This window comes from Rhinichthys klamathensis, unplaced genomic scaffold (assembly GCF_029890125.1).
Source record: "Rhinichthys klamathensis goyatoka isolate OS25496 unplaced genomic scaffold, OSU_Roscu_1.1 h1tg000136l_1, whole genome shotgun sequence".
Classification (NCBI taxonomy): Eukaryota; Metazoa; Chordata; class Actinopteri; order Cypriniformes; family Leuciscidae; genus Rhinichthys; species Rhinichthys klamathensis.
This window is the reverse complement of record NW_026606671.1, coordinates 1,017,159-1,030,669: the sequence shown is the minus strand read 5'-3', so window position 1 is coordinate 1,030,669 and position 13,511 is coordinate 1,017,159. Positions and strand designations below refer to the sequence as shown.

At 36.6% G+C, this 13,511-nt stretch overlaps 1 protein-coding gene across 3 annotated transcripts in view; it reads right to left on the bottom strand.

Moving 5' to 3' along the window:
* Positions 1-1,488: 1,488 nt before the first annotated feature.
* Positions 1,489-13,511, bottom strand: part of ldb2a (LIM domain binding 2a) — a 60,703-nt gene continuing 48,680 nt past the window's right edge. Inside the window, exons 5-9 of one of the 3 annotated variants that reach the window (XM_056257244.1) lie at positions 13,145-13,228; positions 11,450-11,573; positions 8,504-8,557; positions 7,706-7,839; positions 1,489-1,933 (exon numbers count right to left, since the gene is read on the bottom strand). In XM_056257244.1, coding sequence (XP_056113219.1) covers positions 1,703-1,933; positions 7,706-7,839; positions 8,504-8,557; positions 11,450-11,573; positions 13,145-13,228 — 627 coding nt within the window. In that variant the 3' untranslated portion in view covers positions 1,489-1,702. Of the gene's footprint in view, positions 1,934-7,699; positions 7,840-8,503; positions 8,558-11,449; positions 11,574-13,144; positions 13,229-13,511 lie in introns of all 3 variants that reach the window. The other 2 variants (XM_056257243.1, XM_056257245.1) reach the window with 2 other exon arrangements.

Below are 13,511 nucleotides of genomic sequence, written 5' to 3'. Positions count from 1 at the left end.
ACAATTTATTGGCACACAAAATGGCAGAGCATACACAGAAGAGTTTTGGATATGACACAAAAAAACACCTCTGCTAAATATTTTACAAACTGTGCAGAGTTTCAATAATACAAGGATAAAACGGTGGGTGGCTGATATTGTGTCTTGTCATTTTGTTGGTTTTGGAAATATCTCAGGCTTTAAGGAATATTCAGGAAATACGTTTTGTAATAAAGTACAGAAACAAAGAAACTAATTAAAAAAAAGAAATATTTGGCTCTTCGTCGTCATCATCGTCCTTTCAATCATTAAAGCACACCGTATGCAACCTTTAAAGGGACTTACAAATCCAATGTACAGTATATGGAAAAGGTGCATGTATCTAGCTACATAAATTACATAAAGCTGTATAAACGTGATCACATAACTTGCTGAAAGGGGATTGCATTTTTTAGAATGATGATTTTCAGATAAAAGGGCTGTTTTCATACATATTAAAAGCAGTGTAAAGCTTGCCATAATGAATGTTATTTAAACTCATTTAAAGCTAATGAACAGAATATTTGTGGCTGGATTTGCAGTAATCTGTATTTAACATTCTCATTTCTCAGTATGGTGTTCATTCCTGAGTATGAAATCCATTATATAAAAAAAAGTCAAATAATTCGTAAATGTCAAAACAGCTGTCGTTTACATCAAGCTTTCACGACTTCAATGACATCAGATGAAGCAGAATGCATTTTTACTGTCAAAGTCAAAACCCTGGTTTACTGTGCTTTCAAACTGATAACCAAAGTCCAGCATGACCTCAAAAGTCTGGCAATAAACATGTTACAGATTTCAAAATGTCATGCAGAAACGTAACGTGTTCCATTTAGAAATTAAGTCAATACTGGGATAGAGACGAATATGCTTTTCACATGTGCCTGCCTGTCAAAAAAGTAATTCCTAATCTTGATGGTACAGTACGAGGAGAACACATAATAGTCACAAATTAGTAAAATAACACATTGACTCTGAAATCAAATAGGAATATTTCAATTAAAGTACAATCTGTAAATGGTAACTGCCAATGTTTTTTCTTCTATACAAGCTGTCTTTGTTAATACAGTCTGTTGTGTTGAAGAAATGCAAGGCGGTTCACTTTTAATTGAAAGCAGAGGGAAGAAGACAATAGCCAAACGAATTTCCAATAAAAATGCAAATGTTCAGGGATTGGTCTCGGTGGATGCCTCTGCAGTTCCAGTCTTCAGTTAGAGGACAGCCAACATGACCATCTCTTCAGCATTGGTTGACGTTGAGTGTGGTTGCCAACTGAAGTCACTATGGAGATACGTGATGAACTGCGAGATAGACGGTACTTTTTGTTTTTACAATGATTATTGGGCCAAAGTTGTCCCAAATTCAGGTCTCTGTTAATTCAGACCTCATTCAGCCTTAATAAAGTCAAGTTCCTCCAAGAGTCACATTACGTGCGCTGCTTTGTAGCCTAGCTAGATGATTTAAAAAAAAAAATCCAGTGAGCAAATATTGCTGCCAAAGTTTGGACAGTGAAGTTCCTAAATGTTACCCAAAATACGGCGTGGAACCATCAGTTTCTGGTGAAAATGGATGACATCATTAACACCATGACATGGGATTTACATCATTGAGGGTAAAAAGTGAGGTCAGAGAGAGAGTGCGCCGCCCTGGTGGTTTAACGGGGCATTGCACATGTTGTCTCCTACTGAGAGGGCTGCGAGGCCGTACTCTCGGGCTTGCTGTCCTGCCCTGTGGGCGGCTTGCTGTTCCAGGGACTGTTGTTGCCGAGTGCCGGCGAGCTCGTGAAGTCGTCGTCATCATCCAGACCGTTGGTGGCGTCGTATTGTGTGTTTTCTAGCCGCGTGATCAGACGCTCGTCCTCATCGCCAAACTCCCCGCCCATCAGAGTGGGCTCACCTACCACCATCACATCCTGCAATAAATACTTACACAGTCAAAAAAAACTGACAAAAGAACAACAATATTAAAGACAAGTTTCATACTTGTGAAGAAACTTGTGTGAAAAAACTACCTGTAACAGAAACTACATCAACACTACCAATGTTGGACTGTGAAGGACCTGTGATCCCTAACCCTGACCTTAGCAAGCACCAGATAAAATGGTTAATATAGGGTTGGGAAATATACCGATTTATATACATTATTAGTAACACTATTATTTAAAAAATAATGTATTAAATATAGTATATAAAAATATATATTAAATAAAATATATAAAGATTAGATGTGATTAATTGATTAAATTGAGATTAATTAGTTACAACCTTTTTTAATTGTATTTTAATGTGCTGAAAATAATGTATATATATATATATATATAAAAAGTATACAATATACAAACATTATATAAAAAATATAATATATATTAAATCTACAAACATGATAAATAGCAATCAATTGTGTGATTAATTAGTTAAAATATTTGAAGCCATTCACAGCTTGACAATATCAGACCTGGATGTTTGTTTTAGTGCAGCACAGGTCTTTTGTTCTTTACTTTCTCTCTCTCTTTCTCTTTTTCTAGTTGAATTCTCAGGCTCAACTGATCAGTTAACTGGAGCACATGCTTTGTTGATCATGCGTGTCGACACGCTGCAGCATGGGAGCTCTTTATCTTTACCTGTCTGCCTCATTGTCATTGTCTAGCTCCCATTGCCAACAGTCCAATTGTCTCATATTGAAGCGAACAGAATATTAGATCCATATGGGACAAACCTACATCAGCATACGGAAGTTTAGGAGCCCCACAATCCACATGAGTGAGGAAACACAGATGGAAACTCAAACAATATTTGCCTTATCGGTAAGAGAGAGAGAGTTCAACAGATCATTTCGGTCCCAGCTTTAGCATCGGGGAAGTGAATTTGCATTGAGCGTGGTTATAGTAGACTGCATTCATATCCGTTTTGCTGAGACGCATTAATGTGGGCAAATATAAATGACATGTGCATTTATAATCAGACACCAATCAGTCAAAATGCAAAGTGACTAATTGTAAATAGGCTGACCAAATTACTGCTGCAAGAAGAAAAAGTGCACATGGAAAAAATGAGTACTAATATATTTGTAGCACTTTTATTTGTAATCTTTTTGCACTTTATACTGTTATACAGAATGTTCTGATGAAATGCAGAGAAACCTAGTGAAATGGATGTGGATTTGTTGCTTTTAATTCAAATGTCTAAAATAAATTTTAAAATAATTTTTTTCATTTTTTTCCACAGAATTTGTTGCTTTTAATTAAGATAAATGTATCTAAAATACAAATCATTAAAATGAACTATTTAAGCAGTCAAGTTCTCTAGTGTTATAATTTGGGCGAAGCTAAACTGAAGTGTGTGACACTTTGGTATGACATTAAAATTAATAAAAATGTTTACAACAGAAGCAATGAAATTGAATGTCAGTGTGCCTATTAATCATTGTGATTGCATTTCAAATGCAGTTTAGCATTTAATTCTAATTTCTGCAAATGTGCTATCAGCCCAGTAACACTTTAAATAAGGTCAATTCAACTAACAATAAATAATCAACTAACAATGAACTTTACATCATTTATTATGTTGGTTATGCATACAGTACTGTTCAAAAGTATGAGGTCGGTCATTTTTTTTAATGCTTTCGAAAGAAGTCTCTTCTGCTCACCAATGCTGCATTTATTTGATCAAAAATACAGTGAAAACAGCAATACTATGAAATATTATTACAATTTAAAATAGATTTTAAGCCATATAAATTTAAAGTGATAGTTCACCCAGAAATTTAAATCCTGTCATCAATTACTCACCCTCATGTCGTTCCAAACCCGTACGACTTTCGTTCATCTTTGGAATTTAGTCACATAGTGACTTTTCATTTTTTTGGCTGAACTAACCCTTTAACATTAGTAAATGTATTGTGAACATATTAACAACCGTAAATGCATAAATTAGCATTATTCTAGATTCATAAATTAAATAAAATGGTTCATTGTTAGTTCATGATATCTAAAGCAATCATAATGTTAACCAATTGAACCTTAAAAGGAAAGTGCACCTTGTTTTCCTGTTAATTTTCTGTTTTCCAGATGTGCGAGTCCTCGTACCCTTCACACTCCTGGAGCTGCTCACTTTGCATAACCTGTCTCGTGATTCAGCTCTTTTACCGTTGCATCTGTGTTTATTTGTGTGCGATGACTCTCGTGTCGTTTCGTGAGGGGTTTGGCTGAGACCCCAGAGTCACTGTCAGTCCTTCCCACCCCTCTGCTTCTTAATTACTCTCATTCATTAAGGTGGGCTTTTTGACTAAATAACAATATCCACACACTGATTTGTCAATTTGCATAGCTAATTAAGTCATTAGCTGAAATGTTACCGATTAGAAAAAAAAAGAAAAAAGAATGGCGCTTGCCAACGAGCCTTGAATTTGCCATCTGTTTTTGAACGGCAACTGTCGCCCTGCAGTCTGGGTTTTAAACCAGGGGCCAGGATCACAAACATTAACACTCTCTCTCACACACACACACACACACACACACACACACACACACACACACACACACACACACACACACACACACACACACACACACACACACACACACACACACACACACACACACACACACACACACACACACACACACACACACACACACACACACACAACCTACATGTTTCCAGCTGGTGGTTTGATGAAGAGCTCTAATTGCTATCAAATGGAAAGGCTGTCCAGTGCTCTTGTCTAATTAGATGTAGCCTGTGGCTAAACCCACACTGAGCCGCCCACAGCTATAAAAACAGACTACCTGAATGAATGATCCCAAACTGGCTCAGCATCACCTGGATCTGAGCTCGAGGTGCACATTTGAGCTGGACATTTTTTAAGACTGGAGAAAATTTCAATCCATTCACATATCCAGGCATGTTACACATGCACAGCTATCAATTAAATCATAATTTCAGGCCAAAAATATGATCACAAGAGGGCACTGTTGTAATACTGTTGAACACAAGACCCCCTCCCCAATCCGGTGATCACATGATCAGCTCATTGTGATTGGGCTCACGTAGGAGGCCGATCAGGCAGCATGCGATGACTGCACAGACAAAGCCAAGTGGCCACGCTACATATGTAACCAGCGTGTTCCTCTCCACGACGCACGGCGACATTGGTTACAACGAGGCTCGCTGCTTCGAATGGGGAGTAAAATGAAGAGTGTTGTGACACACACCCGTATGACCACACACACACACACACACACACACACACACACGCACGATCTATATGATAATGAGTGCTGGCACAGAGCCAGTTGCTCACACCAACAATTTTCTCACTGCTTGTGTGAATGTGTCTGGTGTCCTTAAAATGATGGACACTGGCTAGATACAAGCAGGACAAAATATATGCAATTAGAGTTACCTACACACAGAGAGAGAAATTATATATATATATATATATATATATATATGTTTTATGGTCATATAAATGAATATATAATGGAATTATATGGAATATTTAATTTAAAATTCACTTATATCATACAGATCAGGGCTGTTATTGTTAACTAAATCTAAAAAGCTGAAATAAAACATAAACATTATATGACAGGCTACACTTAAAAAAATGAAATTAAATAAATTAGAAAATGAATAGAAATATTCTGAAAAAAACGAATACCCCCCCCCCCCCCCACACACACACACAGAAAAGTTCAAAGGAAAATTCCTAAAACTTAAACTCAAAATTGAAAAAAGCAAATTCATTATTTTAATAAATAAATACTATAGTAGTATATTTGAAATACTAAAATAAACCCTGATATAGATACACAATATCATTTTACTATACAATTAAATTTTTTTTTTCATATTTTATATACTACATTTATTTATTTTATAATAATATAATATGAACATATGATTTACTATATATTAGGCATTGGCCATCCTGTTCACTAGATATTAGCATTGGATTTAAAAAAAAAAAAAAACCTGTACACATGTATAGTGTTCGCTCATTATTAAAAAGCTGAGCTGAAGAAAAAAGTTCAAATAAAGGCATGATACAATTGTATTTTTTTTTTTTTTTTGCTGAGGATTCTTCTTGTAACGAAAAACACATTTTTAGCCATCAGAGCATGTAAGCAAACAGCTCTGGTTTTGACAGACTGGGCTGGAACACGAGGGTGTCTCTTCTCTTTAATCTCCTCTATGGCATTCATGTATCCAAGTGTCCCTGAACTCCAGGGGAAAAGGCACGCACTACAAATCCCATCATCCATCTGCAAACAAATTTACCGCCTCACAATACCACTCCCCAAAACAGCTTTAGCACTCGTGTGTTGTGCGTTTGACCCTGTGCGCAAACTGGGAGAACACATCAACCACTAGAGTAATGCCTGTAAAGGAAGCCTGGGGGATAAAGAGGCACTCTGGGATAAATGCCTCTGTATTGGGGTTAAACACTGTGAGTGGGTAATATAGGAATTGAAAATGAGGGCTAAGGAGTCTCTCTCTGTGAAGGTGCTGAGAGTGTATTTACTTTGGCATTGGAATTGAATACGTTTTATATGTGTTTCATGGCCCAAAACTCAAACCATGAACAAACTTTACATTACCATAACATGTCATTACAACACAGTAATGTGTGATTAGTTGGTAAAGGTGCAGAATCAATACAGACAAAATACAGTTTAAAGGAAAGTTCACCCAGAAATCTGTCATTTACTCACAATGATGCGGTTGCAAACCTGTATGAATTTCTTTAAGTGGAACACAAAAAGAGAAATTTTGATAGTGCTCGTCACTTGTAATGATTGCACTATTCAATGCAATTACAATAAAACATCATAAAAGTATTCCATACGACCCATGCGCTATAATATGTCTTCTGAAGAAAAGAAGACTGAATTTTAAGTCATTATTCACTGATAATCCCATTCAGTGTGCCGTTAACAATTGCAAACATATCACTGTGAGTTGAATTTGAGAACCAGGTTGACTGAGTCAGATTTATAAACAAATAATTCAATCTGGTTTTATAAAAAGAATCAGTTGATTCACTGAAAAGACTTTACTAAAAAGAAAGTTTTGTTTATGAATCAGACGTTTCTACTTTTTTCATGAACGTGCCAAGGAGAGCTAAGAATATTTATATAGCGCAGAAGTCATATGGACTACTTGTATGATCAGTTTTTGGTACTTATGTAATTTTGGAACTTGACGGCCCTAGTCATCATTAGTTTTCATTGTATATCTATATATATATATAGACACACACACGGCCCAAGGCATTCCATAGACATAATGATTTTGATACTGTACAAACTGTATATTCTATCCCCAACACTAACCCTACCCATGAACCAACCCATCACAGAAAACTTTATGCATTTTTACATTTTCAAAAAACATCACTTGGTATGATTTATAAGCTGTTTTCCTCATGGGGACCAAAAAATGTCTCCACAAGGACAAGGATTTCGGATATTACTAAAAAGCTGAGCTGACAGAAAAACAAATAATTAAGACTTTTATGCAAATAAATAATTTTCTCAAAATAAATTCACCTTTTGTGTTTTGACAGCATAATTATAATCATATCCTTAGGAAAGCAACCTGAGCAAAATAGCATTAACGTTTTTGGATGGTTACAGTGTGTGTGTAAACTGTAAATAAGAAGATTTGATGCTTACAGGTACCTGGCTGGCCAGAGTGAAGTTGTTGGCAGGGCTGCGTTTCTTGCCGCCAGCGCTGTTGCCTAGGCTACTGTTAGACGCACTGCTGGCGGAGTTCTTCCTCTTTCTTCTCTTGGTCGTGGTCTGTCGAGTGGGCTCTGCTCTCCACCAAACACACAAGCACACACAGACGAGAAGTATTAATAAAAGACAAACGCACACATCCACACTCACAAACATGCCACAATGCGAGTGCATGCACACGGAGGAAGAAAAAAGACTTTTCCAACATATAAGAGCACACAAACACATACGGGCGATTACACAGGGAAACAAATGCACCATACTTTTTTTCTTTTTTTTTTGAGAGAGAGAGAGAATCAAAGAGCATTTAAACTCCCAAGACATGCACTAGTAAGAAAGAACCTCTGCTTTCATTTGCATAAATGCTCAACAGTGCGCACTGCAGTCTCTGCAGCCATGCATGCACGCTTATATCATTAATGTATAAATGCTGTTTGCTTTCATTAAATATCACAGTCTTTAAAATGAGATTCATAAGTCCTGGATAACTTATGTAACACATTTATGTAACCTGTTTGAAAACACCCTTTAATGAAGAAATTAAACAATTTTGATTAAGTTTTAGTCAAACAAATTGCCTATTTATAGTGACTAATGAAATATCCACCTTCAATATCTCTCTTTTTATGCTGAGCATTCATGATTCAAACAGAGAGGAAAATGTATTTCATAGGTTTCCATTTAGACACAGAATGTGGTTTCCCTATTAGAAGATGATTCAGAAGATGAGACAAGTACCTTTTTTGTGATTTGAGGGGAAAATTTCCGTTTTGAAGTTCTGTGGATGTCCAGCTGAAACCATATCCAAAGCAAGATTTATTTTCCAGGTAATACTTATAATAAATTAAGTAGTTAAGCATATCCAGGACCAGAAGACATATGCAAATGTAAATGGCAAGACTGCTGATAACAGCAGAAAAAAATAATTACAAAAAATACATATATAACTTTAATTGGACAATCAGTGGGTTTTATTCGCACATGCAGAAATCTTTATCATAAATTAGTTTACACGCTTTTTGTAAATTGATGACTAAATACTTATAATAATAACAATACATGTTTCTTGAGCAGCACATTAGAATGATTTCTGTAGGAACATGTGACACTGAAGACTGGAGTAATGATGCTTAAAAATCAGATTTACAGGAATAAATAATATTTAAAATACATTTGAACAGAAATAAATCACATTTAAAACATTAAAAAAGAAATAAAATGTTTCATATTATTTCACAATATAACCGTTTTTACTGTATCTTTCATCAAATAAATGCAACCTTGGTGAGCATCAGATACTTCTTAAATCTTTCCAAACCCTAAACTATATACGATATACATAAAAATTAAAGTTAGCTAATGTTGTAAAGAATGTTCTGTACAGCCATGTATTATTAATATTATTATTATATTAAATTTCATTTCAGTATAACAATGAAAATATTTGGCACATTGTTAGTCAATGTAAATTTGAATGCATTAATCCCTTCAAATGAAATGCATGTTAGAAGTTCTGTGTCCAATTAGTTTTTGTATGACAGATTTCACATAAAGTCGTATCCAATAATAAACAGTCTGTACAAGGACATTGTTTTGGGTTTTTTAGAGAGGAACCTTTATTTTTGTATTTTTATCAGAGCAAGTGTGTGAATGACGTACTAAAACGTGCTCATTTCCACACATACACATATACATGCGAAAAAAGGGGCAAAAAAAAAACTTATCAGTGTTTAAAGGCAACCTTCTTTCCTTCCTGTTCCTGAACACAAATGCTCTCCAGATTTTAAAAGAATGGGAGGAAAGAGGGAAGCAAAGCTAATAAGGAAACGACAATTACAGAAGATCCACTTCGATACGAATTGTGAGAAGGCCAGTGCTGACGACTAATGAGTGGGCGAGGGTCGTACAGGGTTTCATCCACAGGGAGCGGATGAAGGATGTGTTTTCAGTCTCATACATGTCATGTTGTCACTGTTTAGATCATAATGTATGGTAAACCCTTTGTGTGTCCTAAAGACGAGTTTAAATCATTGTTATTGATTGATTTGACCCCCTGAGGAATATGCAAGCGACATACATAAGGCGTCAAACACAAGATATATCTACTGATGTCTAATCCCTTCGTCATCTGCCAAATGCAGTGTTTTTAAAGTCCCCCTGTGGTGAAAATCAAGTTTTTTAATGTTGTTTATGTCTATGTGGTGTTTTTAATGTGCTTTAAGACAAACCATGAGCAAATTCATAAGTCAGCAACATTGCTGAGTATTTTCTCCTTTAAACGACAGTGAAAAAAATACTGAATTTTAAATCGCCGGTTTTTCTTACGTCACAAACTACCTTGTAACCAATCACGTCAACGTGCCGGCGGGCTTTAGCGTATCATTAACTGCAGCGAAGCAGAGGAGTCTCAAGAGAAGCCAGGTTTACAGGTATATTTTTCTATTGATATGACAAATCAGGCACATTTAGCAATATAGCGGGTGAATTATGTACATGATGTATATTACGATGTTATGATACATGCCTATATGCCTTTTAAAGCGTTGTTCAAAGGGAGCTGTACGACTCTGAGATGGCAAACGGGAACATGGTTTGTGTAACATTAGCGACACATTATTAGCTGTTTGATAACGTAGTCAAGCAAAAGGATAATCTTATTAATTACTGTTATGTGTCCGATGTTGTAGAGAGCGACACATAAAATGCATTACCATTCTAATACATTGACATCGAGCATGTATAATTCGCTCTTCCACTTCTTCTTCTGAATCAGTTTCTGGTTCAAACATATATGGCTGAATTAAACCAGTATTTCCACTTACCATCGTGCAGCGTTTATACAGTAAAACTGACCGAGTGGATCTCGGAGCTCCGAGCTGGTGTGAGTGAGTGGAGGCGGGGATAATTAGCATATTCATGGCTCTGAGTATACTAAATAAAGCAAGGGTGTAGAGTTACATTTAAGCTATTTTAAGGCATGAATAAAAAAAATTCACCGAAAAAAGAAAAAAAAGTGTCATTTTGGTGATCAAAGATGAGTTTTGAGGGATACAATTATTGACAGATTGTCTAAATTATAAAAGGCAACTATATAATTACATGTATAAAGACCCATCTTATCTGAAATATGATTTTTTTATGAACGTGTAAAATGTTATCTAGAAAATATTCTTTCTATTAAGTTGACACCGATCTTTTTGATGTATTCTATCTCTCAATAGAATACAAAACCTCATAATAATCATAATTATTTCTTTCTTTATATTACAATATATTATGATCTTCATTATAATAGATTCAGAAAAAAATTCATTAATATATTTAATAAATGAATTGCTCTTTAAATACACTACAACAGACACTGTGTTTCATTTTTTTTTAATGCTATGACATTCATTTTTAAAGTTTGGCTTAAGTGTCCAAACATTTTGGGGTCACTTTAAAACTAGCAGGTTGTCTGTTCTAGTATGATATACAGTCGATAATAATGGAGAGGCTCACCTAAGAGTGTAAAACCACAAAATTCCCACTCGATAGGTCCCACCGAAGAGCTGAATTAGAGCTTATATTCCCAAAGACCATGACGTTAAACACACACATCCGTGAGGATCAGATCAGATCACAAATTACTGCCATTAGGAGTGTCCCCGTCCCGTAATACAGTGGACAGTGATTTGCTGTTACCTGGAGGGGCCACCATTCTTTGCCACTTCTGGAACAGACAGGTCTTTAGACAGTCTCTCGGGCTAAGGTTGTAGGTCTTGTGTCGAGACATTAACTCTTGCATCGGCTCCAGAATGACACACAACTGGAAGAAACACACATAAACATACACATGAAACATCATCAGTTACCGTCAAGTTACCCATTTTAAAGATTTAACAATATTAGCATTAAAATCACACAGCGGGTGGCCTGAAATTCACACGGATACGCACACACACACACAAATCATTTCCCACTGACAGGATCGTATCCCAACGCTGCTGTATCCTCTCACTTCCACAGGTCCAGGGAAACAATCTCTGGATCCGTGCCCACAGAGCAGGGCTATTTCTAGTCTGAATGTGAGGAAACCTACAAGCTTCCTTGTCCATCTCGCCGGACAGTGGTCTTATTGCGTCCGAGCACAGGAAACATCCTCGGTATGGATCTACTGATAAACGTGCTGAAACAAATGCAGTTTTTTCAAGTGATGCTAATGAGTCACTTTTACGAGGTGTTTTTACAGCAAGCCAATGCAAGGATCGTGAGAAATTACCCCGGAGAGAGGAAAAATTATCTTGTTTACGGGAATTACAGTGCACTGCTAAAATCCCAGAGGTTGACCCCACAATTAAGTCAGTCAAAACAATTATGAATTATTCATTTTTTCCAGAGCCGAATGAGTCTTAGGCTTTTTTTAAATAATGGGAACATGAGACAGTATATATACAGTATACGGTATATATAAAATACATGAAGGTATATACTACTGTATATGCACCATGGCTGATCATGTGCAGTGAAAAAAAAAAAACAGGTGCAGATTTAGCTGAGGGCGCATAGACTTGCTGTTACAAGAGCTGCGTATAATCCAAATTTAATTCACAATTCAGCTTAGGCTGCACCGCCGCATTTTAACTCTGCGTTTATAAGTGAGACTGTGCGTTTAATGCGAGCAACAACAACAACTGAGAAAGACACACTCAGTGGGAGAAAAAACGGCTGTTCCGAAAACCTTGAAAGGGCCTTTTTTCCTTCGCTTCTCCCAGCAGCTCGCGATAAACAAGTTTGTGTTTTTTGCTGTGCTCGAGCTCAGTGCAGAGAGAGACCCACAATGCCACACCTCAAACGGGAACACTCATTAATGTTATGCTAATTCTCTCTATCCAATTCATTTTCTCTCCCTCTCTTGTTCTCCCATTCGCAAAACGGAGCTGTCACTCACACTGAAATGACGAGAATAAACAAAGCACACCATGAAGCTGGCTAATAAATTCTGAGCAGTGTTAACACACATACACACACACACACATTTAGTCACATATAAGTGTACAAATTTATATACATATTTTACATTACATTTTTCACTATCTATGCACAGTCTAAGAATAACAGTAACATACACAAGTTAAAAGGAATTACCATGTTTGATTACCATCATGAGTTTTTGGACACAGTGGTTCTCAGCCTGTTTCACTTGAAGGCATTCTGTTAATAGGATGGATGTTTGCTGAGGGCCCCTAGTGGTCCCTGGCCCCCTGGTTGAGAACCACTGGTATACAAGATACCACAATACCATAGAATTGTCATCTGATATCCATCAATGGACCATGGTATCTTCACAATACTTTTTTGTAAGGGGGGACTGAACAAAATCATTTTTGTTCTGCTTACCCTGAGGTAGTTGAGGGTGAAGTTGGTCAATCCCATGCGGGTGATGTTTTTCGAGAGCTGCTCCAGGACTTGAGGGTCTTGTGCCTGTAGGTGGACAAAAAAGGAACGTCATCACATACAACCTTAATACAACCTCCCCCCAAAATCCGCAGCATGTTATCGACCAAAAGCAACTCATATAGCTTTTCTAATGCTTCATTTATGAGACCCCAGATGTGACCACATATTCACTGTTATATTCAGATCTATATTTTGAATATCTGAGGGGCGAGGATTGGGGGACATGTGTCTTTCTCTGTGTCTATGGTGGTTGTAAGATTCTTGTGAGATTCTAGTGATGCAATTTATCTGAATCACTGTGATTACG